The 25,998-nt window shown below is 30.3% G+C and overlaps 1 protein-coding gene across 1 annotated transcript; it reads right to left on the bottom strand.

Moving 5' to 3' along the window:
- Window positions 1-483: 483 nt before the first annotated feature.
- LOC139514404 (acetylcholine receptor subunit beta-like) lies at window positions 484-23,417 on the bottom strand. Its single transcript, XM_071303591.1, has 7 exons — window positions 23,331-23,417; window positions 8,620-8,661; window positions 7,221-7,393; window positions 6,604-6,648; window positions 5,328-5,452; window positions 4,063-4,598; window positions 484-2,966 (listed from the first exon to the last, which is right to left on the bottom strand). Exons 1-7 carry the CDS (start codon window positions 23,368-23,370, stop codon window positions 2,554-2,556), a joined length of 1,374 nt encoding a protein of 457 aa, XP_071159692.1. The 5' UTR covers window positions 23,371-23,417; the 3' UTR covers window positions 484-2,553.
- Window positions 23,418-25,998: the final 2,581 nt, after the last annotated feature.

Here is a 25,998-nt window from a genome sequence, read left to right as displayed (position 1 = left end):
TGACGAGCGGGATGTAAGCGGTTTTTTATTATGTTGTTAATGGGTTTCAAATAGTTTAACGAATTTAATATTTCAACGGAACTAAAATGAGGGAAAATATAGAAGGCAAAGGTAACCCGTGTACTAAAATTGTACTTAATTTTAAATAAACCTTGATTGTAATAATGATAAATTATTTATCAAATCATCTATTGTTATATGCATCTGGGAATAGAAGGAATAGTGATTTTTTAAAAGTGGGAATATGAGGAAGACTCCGGTGAACCCCTACGCAACTGATTTTAATCATTGTTAACGTTGTTTGTACACGGATCTCACTTGAATGACAGTCGCATCAAATTGATCCGTTATATTTACAATGATGTGTGCGCATCAAATTCCGTTATATTTACAATGATGCGTGAACAAAACAGACATAATCGGTAAAATAGTCAAAAACGGTAACAGCAGTCATCCCTGTGTTACAATCTCAACAGTGGTATACTACTGTTGCCTTTATTTACAACCTCAAAACAAACAAACATTTATAAAAAAGCACAAAAAGCATGACTAAACGTGATTGGTATGAGATGTACATATAAAATAATGTAATTGCTTGAAACTTCCTGTTGTTGACAAATAAATGGACATGTCGTAAAATAAAAACTACATGTAACTCCACAGAACAGATAAGATTGTCTACTTTGTTGGACTTTTATATGCAAATATTTACGTTTTTGTTGGCATGCTTCTTATTTGGTTTTGAACGCGTCCAAAAACAGTAATTGCTATAATTATGATAGGTTATCTGTAGAAACGGTGGTCTGTAATTCATTGTTTAATGAACACAAAAAAGGAGGACCGATGCATATGACAGAGGATCGAGTTATTTTTGTAGTCAGAAAGTTTGAGTTCTGAAATAATACGTTTGCCTTTCGTTAATATGTTTATGAAAGGTAATAACAAAAAAAAAGCATCCCATTTAAATCTAAACTTTTCAATAGACCTTTAAAGTACACGCGAGTATCATGACCGAGTATTCGAGTATTACATTTAAGAACTTTTGATATCCCTCGTTATAAGTAATTTGTGGTAAAAAAAAATAATAGTTAATAGTTTGCCAGTAATAGATAGATTCGTATCGTTCAAGTTTCTTATCGGTCAACAGATTCGTAAAAGTGACAGCAAAACCTATGTCTTTTTTCAGTCATTCTTCCTCGTAATTGTGTTGGACCAGATTTTGAGTAAGACGTATATCCATGTTAAATCAATATAATATTAACATGTAATCGAAACTAAATGGATATATGCCATACGATGAGAAATTGAAAGTTGACAATTTAAAATTTGAAATCCTCACGTTTGTTATAGATTCTAGTTTGAAGTAATAAAAGATCAAGATATGAAGCAAACTTAAGGCCTGCTGCGATTGAACGATTTGAAGGGGAAATAAAAGCCAATAAATTAGACGGGAAGGGAAATGAAGTCGGTACTTAAGAAGCAGAATGTTTGACAGGTATTTATGAGATATCAATATTTTACTCAAAATTCAAGTGAAAACTTTAGTCTCTAACTTTAAATAAAACTAAACGTTTGCATTGAAAAACAAAAAATATTTTTTTCAGAACAAAACCACTGTAAATTCAAATGCAAACATATTGTTCACTTTGAAATATACAAATATAATCTTAGAGTGAAACTTCAACAAAAAACAGGGAAATATCCTCATTAAATAAATGATTTAACAAGGTAGCATTTCTTCAAAATAAAGGCAAGTCCATGCTGTTATTACAAAACAATATTATAATATATAAACAACAATCAGTTAAGTAGTTTTTTTACGGCATTAATAAATCATAACGGCATGTGTAAATAAATAACATAAATGAGGAAATTTGGGGCAATATTTTTTGTATATAGAAACAAGATCTTGGAGCCTGAATCATTCAACTACCAAACACACCCTTTCATTTTACAAGAATACACCCCTTTTTGTAAATTGTGGAATTAAATGAATTTGTTCTAGTAACTTAAAACTCTGAAGTTTCAAAAATATTTCGCTAGGAAATCTTCAGATGACAAACTACAAAAAAAAACATAACAATAAAAAACAATAATTGTCCTAGTGGATGATAGGAGCTGACGTATCTCAATTGGCTAGTTTGGATTATATATAATGGTGAAAGCATTTACATTTTGAAATTGCACTATTGAGCTGTTAAAAATTCATACAGAATCCTGAAAAGAAATCCATCTTTAAACATATAGAATCTTGTAAAAACATTTTTAATATCAGGTCAAGAACTATGTTCATTCTGAAGTATTTAGTTACACCACAAACAGTACAAACTATTTAGTCTGTCTATCAATTGGTATATCTGTCGTAATGATTTTTTTAGAACAAATCAAATGGCATTTTATCAGTAAACTGAGTTTGACATCAGATATTAGGTTTCAGGAAATGTAGTGAATATAGCTTTTTGACATTTTTTTTTTTAGATCAATGTCAATTTAATCCATATTTACGTCAGTTCTTTCGGGCTTTTTCAATAATAAAATAATCAAAACTGGTATTTAAGACGTGTAGTAATTCACAAATATTGCAAGGAACAACATCACAGTGACTATGACAATTATTGCAATGTAAATGTTAAAAAACACTTTGTCCATTATTTTGGATAGTTTTTCCCAGGTCAACTTGTTGTCCATCGAACTGACTGCTTCAGCAAATTGAGAGTGACCTTTCCTTTCTGTTTTCAAATTTGCTAGGGCTGTCTGTGTCAGAACTTTAACTTCGGTTTCTTTTTTATTCTCGCAACATTTACAACAACTTTGCATGCCAGCAATTTTAAGAAGACATTTCTTTGTCATGGTTTTAACCCATTGTGGTATTTCATCTTCCTTTGATTTGAAATGAAGACTGAGAACGATGATTGTAAGGATAACTGATGTAGCTCCAAGAGTTAGAATAAATACAAGGTATATAGCTGAAATACAAAATGATTAACCAGTTTTACAAAATGAAATCATATTACATAGGTTAAATTGTCTTAAATGCGAGTAGTAATGGCATTGAATATTATCATGAATACGTTGAACTTTCTGATAGGCTAAATGAAAGAAAAATGTATCTGTTTTTGTGTTTACTCAATGTCTCTTTACATTAAGACTTTCAATGGTAAAATTAATCTATATCTATATTTCATCACTATTGGTATTACATTATTATAAACCTATATGATATGTAGTTGCATGTATATTAAATATCAACAAAATTCGGGGAACAATATTTATCAGTTTAAAGTATTGCATAAAATGAAAAGATAAAACAACCTGGCGACAACATTCTACCAATTCTATTTCTTGAATTCAAGATCAGTGGCTTTCAATAAAATTTCAATCCTAGTATCTATGATGAGTTTATCTATCATGGATATCGGGATCAAAATTGTGTCCGGCACACAAGTAATGTTTGAAACAAAATCAGTTATTTTGATAAATACATGTAAATAACATTTCCAGTATTCTTTTTGCGTAACTATATTTCGCAATGTCATTGTGACATTATTTACACTCTAAAATTGCAAAAATTATCAGTCCAATCCGTCTTTTAATACACTCAAAGGAGGCCAACGATCTACTGGGGTAAGGATAAAATTGTTTGACTCAGTTAATAGTATTTTTAACACATCTGAACCATGTGATGTAGTGTTAGGTTGACCGGCAAGCATATTTTTTTATTACTGTTATCATTGAGTGAGTTGCTGGTAGCCGGTAAAATTATTTAGTAGATTTACTATCAAATGATTGACAAAGCGTTTTTTTGTAAAATATCAAAGATGCTTTTCGAAATATTTATCATCCCTCGGTGTCTTCAAAGATTTTACTGTACAAAATGTTTAACCATTTTCCTTATTGATTCTAGATGAATAGTGCTCGTTTGATTTCTTTTGCAAATTTAGAGGACTGTCTACAAACCTTGTCATATCTTCGTCTTTCGTTACGAAAAGAAAAAGTTACAATGGATACTTTATTAATATGATGTAATTTAATATGTAAACCGCATATTAAAGTTTTACTTACAGAGGTAGCATATATTGACAGAGGTACTGGGAATATTGTCCGAAATCATGGTCAGATATACAGCATAGGCTAATAGAACGGTCAATGAGAAACCTATTTTCTCTCCTGAATCCACTGGCAGCTTGAACACCATAGCAATCAAAACTGCCATCAAAGCAACAGGAAATAAGGTGTTAATGACGTGGAACATTGGACGGCGTTGGAGCTTGATTGCAAAAGTTAGACTTGAAAACGCAATTCCTCCTCTTGATTTAGAACCCGATCTGCTACTTGATGAATAAACAAGATCCCATTCTCCATTTGCTGAATAGAAACTGAGGTCTACAGATTCATTTCCAAATTCTAATGAAACTTCCGCGGCGGTATAAGCCCAGGAACTTATCTTTACTGTACATTGTTGTGTGTCCAGAGGGTAGTACGTGATGTCCGATTCACAGCTCACTTCGTATATGCCTGATGGGTTCCAGACTATGTTCCCATCACTCACAATTCGCATTGGAATAAATTTATCATTGATAATGCCTATGTCCTTAACTCTGAAATTATAATTTACACATATTCGTAACATTACATCGAGATTTCATTTTCATGTGTCTTTTGTTGTCCACAGATATGAGCTGTCAGTGATTTTCATATTGGCAAATTTATGATTTTTAATATCTATAACTTTCATTTCTGTTGACATATTTTTTGGTTTTTTGTTTGAATTATTGCTTTTAATTTGGTGCGGTATTTTTACATGTATTATAAGAATAGTGCATGATGCTGATTTTTCATCCACTTCCGTTTTTGCTTTTTTCAAAGGTTGTTTAAAATCATGGCAATTTAGAAATTGATAGACTTTTTTGTACACTACGGAAATATCATTTTCTAAGAAAAAATCCCGTTTTTTTTTTTGTTTTTTTGTTTTTTGTTTGTTTGTGTCTCAAAGACTTTTAAACAACATTTATCATATTCATCTTTTCATGACATATACAATACTAGTCACAGTTGACGTTTCATATTGATTGATTAAGGTACTTGTGATCTCTACTGATCTTGACCCTGTCCCCTTCTAAAATAGATAGTAAACAAAATCTATTCCTTAGTGCGAGTTTTGCTTTATTTTCACGGTTTCTTCTACAAGTTACACTTTTGATAATTGATAAAGTATCGCCTTTTGTTTTGTACTTGTATCATATATTTTGACACTTGAAATGGGAAGTCTTAACTTTTCCCTTAATCTTGTAGTATCAAATACATCAGCGTGTTTTGATTATACTTACGAGTTTTCTATGATAAGTGCGGGTCTCCAAACATATTCTTCTGTACTGAAGAGGAACTTTACATTGGTAAAGTCTTGTGAGGTAGCGGAACTGTTTGACCAGTCTAATCTGGAATCACGCCAAACCTTAAAATCGCATAAAAAAAACAATATTATATCTTCTTCACAAATACACGAAAATTGTAAACTACAAGTTAAAGGAAATATAACATAGAGTATTTATTTTGAAAATAGTTTTAGATACATGATTTTTTATATTAGTTGTTAGTGGCTTTGAACTAGCTGTCAGTAACTGCGAGTACTCACTGTGTTGATGTGTTGCATGGTTGTTTTTCGTTCATTTTCTTACATAAATAAGGCCTTAAGCTTTCTCGTTTGAATTGTTTTACATTTGTCATTTCGGGACATTTTATAGCTGACTATGCGGTATGGGCCTATGCTCACTATTGAAGGCCATACGGTGACCTATAGTTGTAAATTTCTGTTTCATTTGGTGTCTTGTGGAGAGTTGTCTCTTTGGAAATTATACCACATATTTATAACGCTTGTAATTGTAATGAGGAATTGTTCTATTCATTGGAAATATATATGAATCGTTTAGGATATACTGAGTTGAGGTTTTGGAATAAGTGTCAAATGTTCGAACTCCTTGGTGTTTTTTCATAGGATACAAGGTAAATATTTTGCCCCATAACACCTATTTATTTTTTAACATAAGACTTATTAGCTCATAAAAGGTCATTTGGCAAAATTTAAGTAGATTCTTGATTTTCTTTCTTTTGTTTTGACACCCAAATAATACCAGTGCAATTATAAGGTAAAAGTCAGAGCCTTCCTTTTCCCGCCCTTTTTTTATAAATCAAATATCTCGAAAAGGCGCTCCATGACCTATCAATATTTTTGGCTTATTTTGATCCTTAAATAATACTCCAACCTAAAGTATCAATTTTGAATTCTTGATTTATCTAATTTTACCTCAGATCACCTTAGTACATCCTTAATGGGTTTGGTAAGTTTGACACACTTTGCGTGTTCCGTTAGTGTTGGACATAATAAATATTAAAAATACGGATTCAAATTGTTCAATTTATCTTGTCTGAACATTAAAATTTTGTTAAATCTAAATACACATCACTGATATATATTTTTATTTTTTTCAATCAAAGTACCGAAAACTGCATTCTTGAATAACAAAGTTTTAATATAGAAAATCAATTACTGCTACATCATGTTAAATATTTGGAATGAACAAATGAAAGGCGCTGATAAATACTTACAACAGTTAGGTATCCTGATATTGATAGTGATTGGTCTTTAATATTCTAAAATATAGAAAACAATATCGGCTATTGCAGAAGCTTGCATATCAGTTTCAACAGTTAACGGTATTTCATTTATAGTCAAACATTATTACTCGTAAGCCTTGTAAATAATGACGATGTCAAGTAAGTTCTGAAGTAATGTTACTAAAATGTAAGCTTTTAATAATGTAAACAAAATAAATTAAATACATATATACAGGGTTTTTTTTACATAAATAAGGCCGTTAGTTTTCTCGTTTGAATTGTTTTACATTGTCTTATCGGGGCCTTTTATAGCTGACTATGCGGTATGGGCTTTGCTCATTGTTGAAGACCGTACGGTGACCTATAGTTGTAATGTCTGTGTCATTATGGTCTTTTGTGGATAGTTGTCTCATTGGCAATCATACCACATCTTCTTTTTTATATGTATAAGAAATAATTGTTGACATAACCAATTGTAATATTGTTAAAAGTTTCGGTAAAGTTCAAAACTTCATTTAGGCTTTCACAAATGTGTAGCTCTTTTATTGTAACATTTATTAGTTTCTTTTAGTGCTTTGTATTAATTGACAGTTTATGTATATACTTACCAGATCGTTGACAGTTAGAATGGTTAAACTGATGGATATTTTGACGTTCTCGCGAGGTCTCTGTAACACTTCATACTCCGTGAACAATTCATGCCTAAGTGATGTTTCTAGTGATGTACTGTATACCGGTTTAGTTGGTCCTACGCCTTTGGCTCCTATGGCTGCGTGCTCTGCTGTAAGAAACACTTTGAGACTAAAATGTCGATGTTTTGATTATTATGATATTGATTGCATCGAATTTTAAGTGTGTGTCTAATATGTATAGACATTCATATTTTTTTAACATTGTTCAGTGTGAATTTTTCCAGTCAACATTGTGCTATAATCTTAATCACCATAATTTACCATAGTTTTAGTCACAGACGTTTTTTAACGTATGCGACAGAGTAGATGTTATGAAATTGTTTTGTTGACGCATTCGATCTTTTTCGTCTGAAGCCGTATTAAGGTAGCACAATACAAAGATTTTTTTTACTTCCAACCACTAATCTTTTAAATGCTGTAACTGTCTTATGAATGCATAAAAAATAATAAAAGAGGTATATATAGATCGATAAAAGATTAATCTTTTAAATGAATGTAATATTTTTATCATGCAATTATTATGTAATCAATTATTATGTAATTAGTGGCAAAATCTTGGTCAGTTCACTTGAATGAATTTAGCTCTATCATCTTTTTAACTATACAGAAAAATTTAACGGAATCTTAATCAACACATCATGGGCTTCAAAAGGGTGTCTCAAATTATTCCTATGGTATTCCATTTTCTCATAAATCATTATTTAGTGTAAACGTCCTAACCACATAAAAGAAGATAATGTTTGATTAGGTATAAAATTTGATCTATACATTCTATCTGAAATCTGAGACACCCTTTTGTAGATAATGGCCATAGGAACAACATGTAATAAAATCAACCCTCTAGGGATACCTATGCCGAAGCTAATTTCATTTGAAAATGGAAATTTGGTGAAAAATATTTTAGACACAGTTAACATTATAATTGGTTACATAACTGTTGCATAATACTAACATTGCATTAATTTGAAAGAGTAATCTGTTAGCTATCCAAACTACCACTTTTATAAATTTTCAAGCATTATTAAGAAAGTTACAGCATTTTAAAACTTGGGAGTTGGAGTTATAAAATCTTTGTATTGTGCTACCTTAAGCTGACAAAACGGTTAAATATCTTTTAAAACTGGGAATTCAATTTCATATCTTCATATATTCATTTGAATTTGAGAGACATTCTATCGTAATCATATGTGTTAATATTAGTATGTTATTGGTAGATAAGCTCTGTCATATTATTAGTTGTGACCAAACAGAGGTTTTAGGAAATACATATGCAAAGAATTATAGATCCGTGACAGCTCTATGCCATATTACTTACAATTGCCTTTGTCGTTGTCTTCAGTAGCAGCCAAATATATATCTATTGACATGGAAAAGTAAATGATACTAAAACTATTCTATAAAGCAAATCAAAACATACACATTCAATGATAAATAAAAGAAAAAAAGTTCACACAAAAAAGACATGTAATAACTAAATAGTACTAAATTGCTACACAGCTACGAAAAAACAATTACAAGCATACCATAACAAAGGTGACAAGCTGTAAACAAGAGACTATACATTTTGTAAAATAAAACCAAGTATGTGTTAAATGCAATTACAAATTTGAAATGAATATGTAATTGTACTAGTGTTGTATATATTATTTATTTTTTCAAAGCAGTACATCGTATTTCCCTTCAGTCTGTAATTTCTGAGAGAAATATAAAATCCGATTTGTTCTGAAATAACACATTGAACGGTACTAAGTGAATGGCTAACTATTTTCCTCAGTGTTAGCCAGTACAAGTATTAGCGCATAATTTTAGTTTCTTATTCGAGCATCAGTCTTTCCAGAGGCGGATCCAGCCATTTTAAAAAGGGGGTCCCAACCCAGGACAAAGGGGGGTTCCAACTATATGTCCCAATTCAAATGCATTGATGGCCAACCCTTGGATCCGCAATTGTAATTTCTGTGTGTGATATCTTATCAAGACAACATGCTGAGTATGTACTTAACCAGATGCACAATACGGCAAATAATTTCAGTCTATGTACAAAAGAAATCTACATGAACAACATTGTAGTTTAAAAGGCAAGACAAAATATGACACATGTACAGCAAGTGGGTTTTTTATATTCTCCGTTCCCATTCTCAATTTGATTGCTAGAATTTATTGGCTGGAATGCAGAATCACCTCGTATGCTAAAAATGTCCTGTTTTAACCTTATATACTAAAAATGTCTTGTTAAAACCACATATACTAAAAATGTCTTGTCATAACCTCATATGCTAAAAATGTCTTGTCATAACCTCATATGCTAAAAATGTCTTGTCATAACCTCATATACTAAAAATGTCTTGTTAAAACCACATATACTAAAAATGTCTTGTCATAACCTCATATGCTAAAAATGTCTTGTTAAAACCACATATACTAAAAATGTCTTGTCATAACCTCATATACTAAAAATGTCTTGTTAAAACCACATATACTAAAAATGTCTTGTCATATCGAAAAATTTAATCTTGAGTTCTTAATTAATTTATTTTTCTTTTCTTCCTCTTAAAAGGAAATGAATAGGTTTAAACGGTACTGAATTTTCCAAATAAAATATATTGGGAACATAAACATTCAATTTGATTTATATATATATATATGTATAGTTGAATTGCAAATATCATGTAATGTTTCTCTGGAAGACATTGTTGGTATATTTCCAACGTTTCCAGGACTCGATAGTATCATGTAAACACCATGTAAAGAAATCGTCGCGTGTCTAATTGATCAAAATACATAATAGGTTCAAATGATATTAGACTATTGACCCATTATGAGTAGAAGAATAATTATTAAAATTACTATTGTATTGAACAAATACAATATACTAATAGTAAAACAATACCCTATATCAATAATAATTATGATGTTAAGCATTTAGATTGAAAAAAAAGTTATTTACTGTTTCTCGAAAACAAATACTGTATCGATCATACATTTTAATTGAAATTAATAACTTAATCGAACAGAAACCTTTAAATTCATAATTATTTCTTTCGATATACCATTTACGCCTTCAAAATACATTTCAAATTAAATTAATGATAACAATTATGTTCAATCAGCGCGATACCAAAACACAAGGTAATAACCATGAAACGAATAATTTAAAAGAGGCACCACAAAATATTTCCGGTGGTACAATTTTTTTTTATTGAATATTGAAATAAAGAAGTTTGTTGTTAATATACACGAGTCAATGCACCAAAATAGAAAAACAAGCAAACATATGAGGCCCACTGGTTGTTTTCGTACCGAGATTCGAAAATGGTATCAACAATGAAGGAACAAAATAGAACCAAACACAATGAAAGTCCCAACTATATGTACTGGCTTCCGAAGCTACACAAAAAACCTTACAAATATAGATTTATTTCATCTTCAAGCCATTGTTCCACTACTAAACTGTCTATTCTACTTACTAGTACACTTGGTACAATAAAAAACCTGATAATAAATTGTTCAAATAAGGCCTTTGAAAATAGTGGAATTAATAACTTTTGGACCGTCAAAAACTCGTTGGAAGTACTTGATAAATTGCATGCATATATTGGTGATTTTGAATCTGTTCAAAGTTTTGATTTTTCTACCCTATATACCACTTTGCCTCATATTTTTATTAAGAAAAATTTCACATCCCTAATTAAATGGACATTTAAAAAGTCAGAATGCGAGTACATATGTTCAAACTCTTTTATGTCATTTTTTAGTAGCAATAAACAAAAGAACTATATCAATTGGACATGCTTTGATACTATATACGCCCTTGAATTTTTACTTGATAACATATTTGTTCTCTTTGGAGATTCCTTACAATTTATGACTAAAATTAGCAAAGACCCACCGAAACAACATTTGATACAAAAATTTAACAATACTTTTAGATATTTGGATGACATATTGGCTCTTGATAATGACGACTTCAGTACGTATACTAAAGAAATGTATCCTGTTGAACTTACTTTAAATAAAGCTAATACTAACAATAACCACTGCTCTTTCCTCGATCTTGATATCTATATCATTAAAGAGAAGCTTAATACAAAAATTTATGATAAAAGATATGATTTTTCATTTCCTATCGTTAATTATCCATTTTTAGATGGTGACGTTCCCTTGTCACCATCTTATGGTGTTTATATATCTCAACTTGTACGATTCGCTCGTGTATGTAAAAGCGTATTAGATTTTAGCGACAGAAATTTATGTATTACTGAAAAATTATTACACCAGGGTTTTCGATATCACATATCGTGTTGTTATGCGTTTACTTTTCTACATTGGCTAGAGGTATAGGGGAGGGTTGAGATCTCATAAACATGTTTATCCCCGCCGCAATTTCGCGCCTGTCCCAAGTCAGGAGCCCCTGGCCTTTGTTAGTCTTGTATGGTTTTTAATTTAGTTTCTTGTGTATAATTCGGAGTTTAGTATGCAGTACATTATCACTGTACTAGTATACATATTTTTGAAGGGGCCAGCTGAAGGACACCTACGGGTGCGGGAGTTTCTCGCTACATTGAAAACCGATTGGTGGCCTTCGGCTGTTGTCTGCTCTATGGTCGGGTTGTTGTCGCTTTGACACATTCCCCATTTCCTTTCTCAATTTTACATCACAGTCAATCAGTAAACGTCTAGGACTTGGTGTTATAACTGTCTTGGCATGTTAAGTGCATTAGTACCAAATATTCTTCAAAAGCAAGTTTAAAACCGTTCAGAAGAAACAGATTTTATACATTTAACATTAAATCCGTTCAATGTGTACTGATTAATTAGTCTGGGATAAAATGACGTATTTAATTGTAGTAATTTCCCTTGGACTTGCTTTCAGTAACTAAGAGAACTCTTATGTTGGTGTCTTATGTCTAATGTTTTTAAGTTAAAGTTGTTTTCTATACCTCGTATCGAGCTTCTATGTTTATTCAATTACTACTGACTTTGTTCTTTATATGTTGGGTAGTTAGTTACACCACTGTTCCATGTTATCTGGAGGGTTGAGCACTCATTGACATGAATAACCCTCAGAGAGTTTCTAGCTTTTCCGTGGTTGTCGTTAGTTCAAGTTTGTCATACTTGATTTGCATAAATTGTTTTGTTATAAATTGTGCCGTCAGGTAGCTGTTTTTCGTATTGCTGAAGGCCGCACGGTTGCCTATAGTTAGTTACATTCACTTCATAGGAACTCTGGTGGATAGTTGTCTCATTGGTGGATAGTTGTCTCATTGGCAATCATACCACTTCTACTTATTTTTATAAGGATGTCTAACCATATGTTGTCCTGATTGTCTCGGTCTTACTTATTTTTATAAGGATGTCTAACCATATGTTGTCCTGATTGTCTCGGTATTACTTATTTTTATAAGGATGTCTAACCATATGTTGTCCTGATTGTCTCGGTCTTACTTATTTTTATAAGGATGTCTAACCATATGTTGTCCTGATTGTCTCGGTATTACTTATTTTTATAAGGATGTCTAACCATATGTTGTCCTGATTGTCTCGGTATTACTTATTTTTATAAGGATGTCTAACCATATGTTGTCCTGATTGTCTCGGTCTTACTTATTTTTATAAGGATGTCTAACCATATGTTGTCCTGATTGTCTCGGTCTTACTTATTTTTATAAGGATGTCTAACCATATGTTGTCCTGATTGTCTCGGTCTTACTTATTTTTATAAGGATGTCTAACCAGATGTTGTCCTGATTGTCTCGGTCTTACTTATTTTTATAAGGATGTCTAACCATATGTTGTCCTGATTGTCTCGGTCTTACTTATTTTTATAAGGATGTCTAACCATATGTTGTCCTGATTGTCTCGGTCTTACTTATTTTTTGTCAGAGCTAGTATTTGGTATTGGTAGTTGGAGAAGTTTTTTGTGTTGTCTAATAATTTTCGTAATTCTTGTTATCTTCCGTAAAGTTAAAAAAAAATATATATATATATAAATCCCTAACACATTAAACGCCCTTATTTGTTCATTATGTATCGAAATATTTGCACAAATATTTAATTGAATAAAAAATGAATTGAAAAAAGTAAAATGGAATAAATGAAAGATGAAGCTTGATTGATCATGACAAAAAGGATGATTGGCCACAGATATGGTAAGTTAAGTGATGAATAGACGGATGGACAATTCTGATTACAGTTTTAGCTATCTAACGGTTTTCATTAAATAGATCAATTAATTAACGTTTTACTTTGTACAAAATGTAACTAGAATTTGATCATCTAGATTTTAATTATACTATTCACAAAATTTAGTGCTATAAATGTAACACATTGTAAGTTTCAAAAGAAACAAACCTACAGATGAAAAAATATTTGTTACTTCTGTGATACTTATGTTAACTTATGTGCGAATCAGATATCTCCCATCCGTTTAAAAATAAATGTTTCATTTCAATAGTATTTTTCTACGCTTTGAAAGCCCATAGGCGATAAATTTATTAAGAATATCAATCGAAAAAGATACAAAACGTTGCTGTGATTTGTTCAAATGTTTCCAAACTTTGTTTAAGGGGGCTCGAGGTACGGGGCGCCGAATGGGACCCTTGTGGTTTTGTACTCAAAATTCAATTTTGTACGGACAAAAGTGACTTTTGTTCAACAAAAATAAGTTCAGTTTAACAAAATTTGTATCATACTACAAATTTAAAATTTTGACATACAAAATTATCTATCAGCGGACAAAAGTCACTTTTGTCATGACAAAATTCATTTTTGTTACACAGACTTGAATTTTGTTACCTAATTTGAAAATTGGGCGACAAAAGTCAATTTTGTATTCAAATTAGTTTAGTTTGGTTTCTGTGAACTAATTTGTATACAAAATCGACTTTTGTTACACAAAATTGACAAAAATGAATTTTGTCTCAACAAAATTGACAAAATTGACTTTTGTCTCAACAAAATTGACAAAATTGAATTTTGTCTCAACAAAATTGACAAAATTGACTTTTGTCTCAACAAAATTGACAAAATTGACTTTTGTCTCAACAAAATTGACAAAATTGACTTTTGTGAGACAAAATTGACAAAATTGACTGTTGTCTCAACAAAATTGACAAAATTGAATTTTGTCTCAACAAAATTGATTTTTGTCTCACGAAAGTCAATTTTGTCTCATAAAAGTCAATTTTGTTGTTACAAAATTGAATTTTGTTGTCACAAAAATGAATTTTGTCGTCACAAAATTGACTTTTGTCTCAACAAAATTGACAAAATTGACTTTTGTCTCAACAAAATTAACAAAATTGACTTTTGTCTCAACAAAATTAACAAAATTGACTTTTGTCTCAACAAAATTGACAGAATTGACTTTTGTCTCAACAAAATTAACAAAATTGACTTTTGTCTCAACAAAATTGACAAAATTGAATTTTGTCTCACAAAAGTCAATTTTGTCTCACAAAAGTTAATTTTGTCTCACAAAAGTCAATTTTGTCTCACAAAAGTTAATTTTGTCTCACAAAAGTCAATTTTGTCTCACAAAATTGAATCTTACCTCACACAATTGACTTTTGTGATTTAATTTCCATATCAGGTAACAAAAGTCAATTTTGTATGCAAATATGTTTATATTTGCATACCTTTTAAACAAAATTGACTTTTGTCATGACAAATATGAATTTTGTCTACAAAAATGAATTTTGTCATGACAAAAATTTATTTTGTCTACACAAATGAATTTTGTCATCACAAAATTGAAGTTCTCACAAAACAAGTCTGTAGCACATAGTTTTGTAAGACAAAAATGATTTTGTTATGACAGAATTGAATTTTGTACAAAACCACAAGAGTCCCATTCGGCGCCCCGTACGAGGGTCTAAATCAATTTTTCTTTCTAGTATAGGATTTTGCTATATTTTTCTATAAAAGAACTTTATCTTATACTTAATAGAAAAATAAAATAAAAACATGGGATCACCGTTTATTTATGCTCACAATCTGGCTTCGATAAAAGCATACATTTGCGTACAGGCACTTTTTTTCTGTTGAACTAATAGGTAAAATAGATGTAATATCGAAATAAAAAAAGAACTTAATTACCGAAATTGCTCAAATTTTACAATAGTTTAGTTTAAGTACAGCTTATTCAAAATTATAATAAAAAATATAGGTCACCGGTGAGTTAAAAAATATATTTCAATTTTAATGCCAAAAATGGCATTTTTGCACCAAAGGGAGATAATTTGGAGCTTTCTCAATGATATCTACATTTTAAAAGTTATCTGAAAACAACACAAATTGATTTTTTTAATGATTTTTGTACCATATGGTAAAGTAACAACTACTTCGGGTAATACATAAAATTTGTAATGAAAAATAAATGTTTAATTTTTTTCTGAAATTTTTATACCCTCGAGCCTCCTTAAAATAATTTCATGCGATACCGCTATCTTGGATTGTACTATCACAGTACACACTTGGTCTATTTATTTACCCAAATCTGCAAATTTGTGGACAGATGTGCAACTTTATTGGTTAAACTGTTTATTTATAAAAAGAAAACTTGCTGAGTTATTGCATTAATCGAAAAATTTAAACGAATATAAAATATTTGTGTTTTAGAATCAATATTTTCAACTAAGCAATTTAAGGGGAAATAACTCTTTTAGTACAAAATATACTCGAATGATAGGGATTTTTTTATTTTTACTTGTAGCAACAAAACGAGTTCGTTGACACCATTTTTTCTTTTCTTTTCTATAAACGTATTATAAAACATAATTATCTTTTCACATTTTATTTCAAAATTCTATCGCATAGATTTCTTTTTATGCACAAAAATGTGTTTTTTCTTGATCATTCAAAGCAAATATAGCGGCAATTTTCAAAAACTCATAGCTTGAAAAATACCACGGTGACCTATCTTTTTTTATTATATTTTTGAAAAGGGCATAGTAAAGTCTTCATTATGGCAAAGTATAAGTAAAAATCTATCTCGGGAAACTTAAATCTATGATCTACCTAAAATTCGGAAAAGACGGTCTTTAGTATTTTTCAAATTTCATTGTAGGATTAATTTGGTAAAAAAAATATCAGTAAAAACAGCAAAAGACCATGCAGTTTTTAATTTTTGTTATTTAACAAGAGAAAAATCTAACATAGTACTAGACAACGGTCAAATGATCCGAAACACCAAAAAAACTTCGCTCCTATCAAAGAATATAAATTTCTCATTATCAGACATTATAAATGTAAAAAATTCTCACCAACAATACTAGCATGATTAAAAATAACATTACGAATATCTTAATATACAGGACATTTTAACAAAACACGTTTTTCATCTTCAACGTCATCAGTACAGTTAAAACATAATCTATTTTCTATATCAATATTCTCATAACGACCAGTTTCAATTCTGATTGGTGCTACACCACATCTAAATTTTGCTAAAGCACTCCTGTATCTACCTGGTATATTAAAAATTAAATAATTTTCTACGCCATATACATTTTTGAACATTCTATATGTACGTAATTTATTTTTATCATCTGACATAATCTTGTCATACCATTCTTCCTTAAATTTTGCAAAACATACATTTTCAATATTCTTAACTAAATCCTTGTTCAAAATAGCACCATTGCACAAATATTCCATATCAAGTTCTTTAAACTTATTTTTTACTCTAAAATGCCAATTTTTTACTTTTTTTACATGTGTTACCCCATATAAACACTTTTTTATTTACTCTATCATCATTCATTTTATTAAAACGTGTCCAGTTTCTAAAAACACTAGTCCACTGTTTGATTTTACAAGGCATCCAGCCCATGTCACCATACAACTTGAAGACATATTAGGCGTGAATTTTCCTACACCCATGAAAAAACGCATGGCTCTATTTTTAATACTATTTATACATGAAAAATCACGTGTTCCCCATATAGAGGCACCATAATCTATTACAGACCATACAAGTGTATCAAATAATTTTGTAAATGTACAATATTGAAATCCACCATTAGCTTTTCATTTAGATATTAACAGACCCAACGATCTACTGGCGGCTTTAGCAACTGCTTTTGCCATATTATCATAGCTTAAATGCTCAGTAAACAATAAACCTAAATATGTGTATTGGGAAACAATATCAATATTGCATGTGACCATTAAACAAAAATGAAAAATTTGATCTAGATACAGACTGTGTTCTAAAATGTACTAAGTTAACAGTAAGGTCATTAGTACAACACCATATATTCAAAACATCTAATATTTTTTGTAAATCACTCTCATTCTCCGTGATAAAAACAAGATCATCTGCATATAACAACATGCACACTATCATTTTCAATGTCTATACCTATGTTCAATTTATATATACTAGTTCAGTGATAATGAACGCCATACTAATTTCCAAATTGTACACAAGAAAGTAAAATTAAAATAATACAAGACTAACAAAGGCCAGAGGCTCCTGGAAACAAAAAAAAACTTCGCTCCTATCAAAGTGCTATATTACTGTTACGCTGCTATATATTATAGGTAAACATTTACAAATAGGAAATTAAGAAACTTAAACTCTAATTTAGGTGTAATACCACCATTGATTTCACCTATTAGTCTTTGTTAAATTTGCACTTTTCAAAAAATGTGTAGAATTTATCTTTGTTTCAAATAAAGAAATATACTTGGCATGAGTAAAGTTTTATCCTGTCCAGAACTATACAAAAAGATTCACGTAACATTTCATTGCATATAAGATCCTAAAATCTTTTACTGCAATAAAATGAAGGATTAATTACCTACAACTGTCAAATTCAAGGGAATTTTTTTTTCGACCTATTTTCGTATACAACCGGATGTGATGTACCATGATTTGGTGGTATTACACCTATAGGGACAAATAAGATTTTAAAAAATGATTCTTCATTTTATTATATTTTTCAAATAAAATTGAGAATGGAAATGGGGAATGTGCCAAAGAGACAACAACCCGACCATAGAGCAGACAACAGCAGAAGGTCGCCAACAGGTCTTCAATGCAAGGAGAAATTCTCGCACCCGGAGGCGTCCTTTATATTAGAAAGGAGGACTGGCGTCCAGAATATGAACCAGCATACAATGAATTAAGTTATGTAAAAATGATAAATCTGTTCGGCTAAAGATGTCAAACGCTATCCGTATTAATTACCCGAAAAAGATGGGGTATATCAGGGTATCGACTGACGTCGGATTAAAGGGATAATTCGCGATTTTTCACTTTTCATCTTATTATGTTCATAATACCATAAAAAACATATTCGCCAAGTTTTATTTTGATATGAAATCTAATAAAGAAGAAAATTGGGAATTATTAATTTTATTTTTTGAAACTTCCTGACTTATGTGACGTAGTTTAAGTCTTTGATGCATGCCGGGAGTGAAAATATCTCATTTAAGTCTTGTTCGTTAACAATCTAATTACGCGATTTAAAGCGCATCGACGACTTTTGGTGTAGCTATTAACCAACGAAAAATAAGTGATAGCCATGCAACTTTTAAAATTAGATCGTGTGGATATTTTAAGACGAATTTTGATAATAAAATTAATTCATACAATAGAACATTTTTATGATTTATTTTCTACAAATACTTTAAACAAACATATGAAATTGACATGATCAATAGTGTATTAAAAATACATCATTGTATTCTGACGTTTTTGCTTCATTACAGCAAACATTTTCACTTGCTTGTACGGTGGAAATAAAATGTGTATTGTTTTGTGACACATAAAGAATGTTGAATGCGTAGGTTAACTCAAGGTAATTAAAAGATTAGCATTATGTAATTCTAATCCTTTGATCCTCATTCGGTGAAATCTAGGCGTCACGGTTCACTGGCATTTCAGGTGTGAACAACATAATTGTAAACGGGAGTCCGACAAAATTTCAGAAATATGAATGTAAAAAAAAAAAATTAAAATTAATTAACGGGAATAATAAGATCGCACAATAACTGGATAGCTGTCGTATATTTTTATATTTTGCATAAGATCACTTTTAATGAATTATGACATTTGATTACTTTAGTGACGATCAAACACTGAATTATTTTAATTGAAGAATTTATAAATAAAAATAGCCTTTTAAACACGAGTTTAGGAACTAAAATTTGTACTATTTCAAATTAGGATAGGCAGCCTTAAATATTTCAAACAGATCATTAACAATTGCAATTATATATTTTAGTCCATCCGAAGTGATCTTAAATTGCCTATTTAGGAATTAATGTGCTCATCAAAATATTTAAAATCTGACAACACATGAAGACTTCAGATATTTAAAAAAAAATAATTAAAAAATTGACAGGAAATTAAAGGATCTAATTGGAATGATATCTACAAATTACGAAGAGATGCTTTTCAAGTGTGAAAAACATCGACAAAATTTATACATAATCGGGAATATGTCCTTCTTAAAATACTCGTCTCACACCGTAACTATATATAATACTTTAGCTATTTGACCAACGATGTATATAAAGACAACGAATTTAATGTCATCTTTACCTATTTTTTTAATGTAATTATAAGTCTGTTTCAACTGGCAAGAATACCACTAAAGCGGACAAGCAGTTTCTTTAAATTACTGTCATTGAATATCTAGAGAGAAAATAAATCCCGAAATTGATTTGAAACTTTGATACTCTATAGTTTTCCTGGAAAATATTCACATCCCTCGGTATTAGTGTACTTCCAGTGGCGTATATATTACATGCATTTCGGAACAATTGTGACGAAGACGAATTTCTTCCTTTTTTCGAGAACAATCTAATTGATATATAAATGTCCTTAACTTCGATGAGCCAGAAAAGTTATATATCGACCTGTATTTAAATCTCTTCTTCTTCTTCGTTTGGTATACAATAGTCTATCGACATTTGATGATTACTTACTGTTGGCATACGTGGACTTGTCATTTTACAAAACTTTTACCCCAATTTACGCAAAATGTATGTTTCTTTCTTATGTTCTATGTATAAATGTATATATTTTAATTTGAGCTATAGTTCCGTAACTTATTATCCAGGCGTATATACGAATGGTCGACAAGTGCGTACCTTTTTTTAAATCAATATTTCTGGTATGTTCCAATCTGTCCTTCACCATTGACAAACGAGTATATATTACATTTTACCAAATTTACCCTTGGAAAAAATTCGTATATAGATTTTTATTTCATCAGATCTGTTTGGTTTTTTTTTGTATTATTTATATTTTTATAAATAATTTTCTTTTTACCAGAAATGTTATTCGTAAACAAGCGTATATGTTTAGTAATGACTATATATAATATCACTTTCGGAAACGCAAGATAGAGATGTATATTATACACCTAATAGTTCAAAATGGAAAGTTATAAGTTATCGGCCGTGTACACTTATCAGTACACTAAGAAGTGAAACGATGCATGAATTTGCAAACTCGACAGGAAATCGCTTGAATACCTGGACGTGTCACCTCGCACCCCCTACAATACCTTTGGGAGTAATACCTTTAGCCATGCGGGTGATCAGTGGAGCGAAGATCCTAATTTATTTGAATAAAGTTTATTACATAAAAGAATTATGAACTAATTAGATTACCGAAAACAATTCAAGTTTCACGGAAGACTTATTTATGATTTGAAATTTTGACTTTTCACTAATTCCTATATTATCAGTCTAAAAATAACAGATCATGGTTATTAAAAAAAAAAAAAAAAAAAATTCCGTATCAAGTTAACTAGTCGGATAAAACAACCGTACGATTGACGAGATATCGACACGCAATTACGACTACATCGGGTTACTGTAGTTCTGGTCCTTAGACACATCGTGACTGCAAATCGGACATGGTAACAAAATGGCCGACCTTTGAGAATTGATACTCTAAATTTAAAATCGATGGTGATCTCTTATCTAGCATAAAAAACTTAAATATCTATAAATTTGAGCATTTTTATACAGAATAAACATAATATCAATTTTTGATTTTTTTGCGAAGTTTCCCTTTAAGTAGTAGAATGGGGCTGAATATTGAAGTACTACTTTTTGATAAATTTAGTCCAGTTTAAAAACGTTCAGAAGAAACAGATTTTTACTGTTACGCCGCTTTATATTATAGGTAAACATTTACAAATAGGAAATTAAGAAACTTAAACTCTAATATAGGTGTAATACCACCATTGATTTTCCCCTATTAGTCTTTGTTAAATTTGTAAAAATGTGTAGAATTTATCTTTGTTTCAAATAAAGAAATACTTGGCATGAGTAAGTTTTATCCTGTCCAGCACTATACAAAAAAATTCACGTAACATTTCATTGCATATAAGAAAATAACTATCACTGGAAGTTAGCCAATAAAATTTCTCCCCTTATTTTATCTGTGTACAAGGTTTAGTCGGGCGTATGACATTTGCGCCGATTTTGAAAATTTTCATTCTTTCATTTGCGCCGATTTCATTTTTTCATTTGCGCCGATTTTATATTTTTTCCTAATTGGATTTATAGGTAAGTTACAGGTAAGTTTATACTTTTATATTGGCTGAGCATAGAGTATAAAGACAAATCAAGTGACATTGCAATTGGTAAATGGCTATCCCAATGTTTCAGGTTACCATGCCTTTCCCTAAATGAAATCGATGACTGCTTCACGTTTGACATTGTCTGACGCTCCGCTCCTTCTGATGACAAATGTCATACATTCTTAGACAACGTACAAGTACACATTCCATAACGGTTAACTAATTCGTGATGGCGTCCATAAAATTAACGAAGGGATGATTTCAACTTCACCATTTGGAACTCTTGGTTTAATAGCTTCCCTGTGAGAAAATGCGAACTTTAGAAATGCCCCCAGTACGCATGCCAGACAAAGAAAAAGATGGCCTTCGTTATCGACAATTACGCCAAATATAGAAGATGCGAAATCATACGAAAGGAATATATTAGATGTGTTGCCTATACATACTCGGCAAGAACAGATTGTATTCCGTTTTTATGGATTTGAATGCTGCACATATATTTTTAATTTGTCATTTAAGTATAAACAAAGTGCTTTTATCTTAGGTTTTTACTTCTTGATTTTAAGCAGGAGACAACAGTTTTATACATGTTATGATTGACAATTCATAACATATGTACAACTGGCTAACGGAAGAGGTCTTTAATGATAAATGAAAATAACATTACTGGGATGAAAAGTTGTCTCATTGGCACTCAAATGAAAAAAAAAATCGGCGCAAATGAAAGAAAAAATCGGCGCAAATGAAATGCAGATCGGCGCAAATGCAAAACGCCGGTTTAGTCACCATGTAACCTCAAGATTACAAAATATTCTATAGAAATCCCAAATAAAAAAATACAAAACATTCTCTAAAATAAATTAAGTGTTGTCGCTGTAATGTTTCAAAGTAAAAAAAAAACATCACAAAAATACACGATTTATGATAAATTCTTGTTCAAGGGAAATTGCCACCATTGGCCTTTATTTGGTATCAGACAAATTACAGTATCCGATTCAAAATAATAAGTTGTGGAAGTGTAAAAAACATTAGCAGACTACATGTAATGATACATCCACCAAAAGTGATATGACCAAGAGACAGTAAATCATATTTCAAGAAAAAAATAATTGTAAGAGTCAAAAGCTCTGATGTTAAATAATCAAACAGTTCTCAGAAGAACAACAAAAAAACGCCGATAAGGTAACACTTCAACACTTCAAACTTATGAACGTGATTTGAAGAAAATGAAAACCTGCGCAATATACTAACGTTTTTTTGGTTTTTTTTAGGGTGTGCAAGAGTTAGTAGTCTTTTGCTGTAACTTTTTCCAATACATAAAGAGAAACTTGACAGCCAAAAAAGTATAAAGGAAACAAATAAAGCTGTCTCAAAACAAGTAAATAATAGTCATCAACAAAATTATTCCAGGAGAACAAAATAAAATTGTTATTATTTTTTTTCCTATGAAAATGTTTAAATGAAGTGCATCAGGACTTACCCATTAAGGTTATTAATAATATCAATGTTTTCCATGTCATTGTGTGCAATCTATCACATATCGATTATAAACCACGCGGAAAGAAATAGTTGCAGGTGTGAAACGATGTCCTTTAAAATATGGTTTAAATCACGTGATAATAATATTTTTTTAATATTAATAGTGTATAATTATCGATATAGTTCAATGTTTACATTCTTATTAATCTTCAAGGTAAATTATATAATTAATAACACTTCACCTATTCACTACAAAAAAATAATGATGATTCTTTAGCACAGTGTCCACTATGACTACCGGTGCAGAAATCCATTAAGACCCTTTGTAATCATTTTATCAGTAGAGAATTGTTGCACTTGTTATCATGATTTAGATTGCTTTGGATAAATAAAACACGAAGTTGAATTAATTCCAATTTTATTACCTTTATATTTGTTAATTTAGTCTATGGAGAGTGCGAATCGAGAAATCCACTTCTTCTGTGGAGTAGCGATATTTTCTTTTGTCAACGAGATGCGGTGTGGTGAAATCTCAGACGAATGTTGATATGGTAGGGAAAAAAGAAAAATCATCGTAAAAAATCCTATGAAAAATTACGACAGATTGGCACGATAAGACAAAATAAAGTAGAAACATCGACAAGTATGACAGGTTCGATGATATCATGTCCCTAAACTAATTAGTTCAAAAGTTATTACTGTTACACAATATAATATTAACAAATCAAGTTATGAGAGACCGTAAAACACATTATCAAAAATACATTTATATTTTATACATAACATATTTCAATATATCTTAGCATTAAACAATTATACAAACAACACATAACATTATGTACAGTTATAACGAGTATAAAATACATATTTCATTATTCGTCTTAATATCATTTCGATTCCTTATCGATCTTGATTAAATCAGTTACATGTATTTTAGGCTTAACTGTAATCTTTTCATATACATAAATTATTTATCCGTCTTTATGTTAAAACCTTGCACAACAAATAATATAGATAATTTGACACATAGTGATGTAATTAGCGAAAGCGACTATTGACAAACTTAAGAACAAAATATATATTCTGATTGGTACATTCTCCACATGTCAGTTTGTATTATAATACCGACTAAATGATATTTAAATAATAAAAAAATATTTTATCAAAGTGTCATGTATTGATTGACCGTTGAACAATATACAATTAAACCTATGCAATATTTAAAATTATCAACACCCAGCCAAACAAATTGACTTATGAGACACTGTTAAATATATAACATATTAGACTAAGTCTTATATTCAACCTTTTAAAATCGTATTGAACTGTTTCATCAATATTCATCTTAAAATACAGACTAAAAAACTAGTAGGTTTTAGAGCGTTTCCCTAATAATATTTACTGAACAATTAAAAATAATAAACAAAATAAATTAGTTAATAAAAATAAGCTATTTACTTTTGCATATATAAATTCTTTGATAAGAAGTTGTTTAAAAAAAAGTTTTAGCTTAGATATGTAGATACATTAGCACTTCGTACAGATGAGACAAAAATATCTATGCTAGCATTTTTTTCGAGTTATTATACAAGGGAAATCTATACTTGATGTATTGTTAATATTACAATTTTATCGAATATAGCATAGAGATTAAAGTTCAAGATTTGGATTTGATAGGTTTATAAGAACAATAAATTGTATTTGTTAACTAGGAATCATTTTTCTTTTCCATCCACTAAATTTTATTTTACAGCCATCATCTATTTGACATGCCTGAAAACTTGTATTTTGAATAATGATATTATATAAACACATTTCTATGTAAATACATTAAATTTACACGTACATGTCTTGAATACACTTTATGAATGTATTTTATAAGAATAATTTCTAAGCTAAATATGATCCTAAACACAATCATAAATAAACATGTAACGAAATTAAACATGTATTTTTTTTTAGTCTTCCCATATAAAAAAGTATAACAAAAATACGGAACTCCAAGTAAAAATACGGAACTCCAAGTAAAATACGGAACTCCAAGTAAAATACGGAACTCCAAGTAACGGAACTCCAAGTAAAATACGGAACTCCAAGTAAAATACAGAACTCTAAGTAAAATACGGAACTCCAAGTAAAATACGGAACTCCAAGTAAATACGGAACTCCAAGTAAAATACGGAACGGAACTCCAAGTAAAATACGGAACTCCAAGTGAAATACGGAACTCCAAGTAAAATACGGAACTCCAAGTAAAATACGGAACTCCAAGTAAAATACAGAACTCCAAGTAAAATACGGAACTCCAACAAGTAAAATACGGAACTCCAAGTAAAATACGGAACTCCAAGTAAATACGGAACTCCAAGTAAAATACGGAACCCCAAGTAAAATAGGAACTCCAAGTAAAATACGGAACTTTAAGTAAAATACGGAACTCCAAGTAAAATACAGAACTCCAAATAAAATACGGAACTCCAACAAGTAAAATACGGAACTCCAAGTAAAATACGGAACTCCAAGTAAAATACAAAAAGGGAAGACAATAAAAACTGACAAAATTAAACGCTATCAATAAAAGGAACAAATAAAAAGCATTTGTCATGTAACTTTGATCTGTTTGAAGAACAATTAAGAATATTTTGAAAGATGTCCAAATTAAAATCTGA

Source organism: Mytilus edulis, chromosome 3 (assembly GCF_963676685.1).
Source record: "Mytilus edulis chromosome 3, xbMytEdul2.2, whole genome shotgun sequence".
NCBI classification, from domain to species: Eukaryota; Metazoa; Mollusca; class Bivalvia; order Mytilida; family Mytilidae; genus Mytilus; species Mytilus edulis.
Note: the sequence above shows the minus strand (reverse complement) of the source record. Positions and strands in the feature narration are given on the sequence as shown.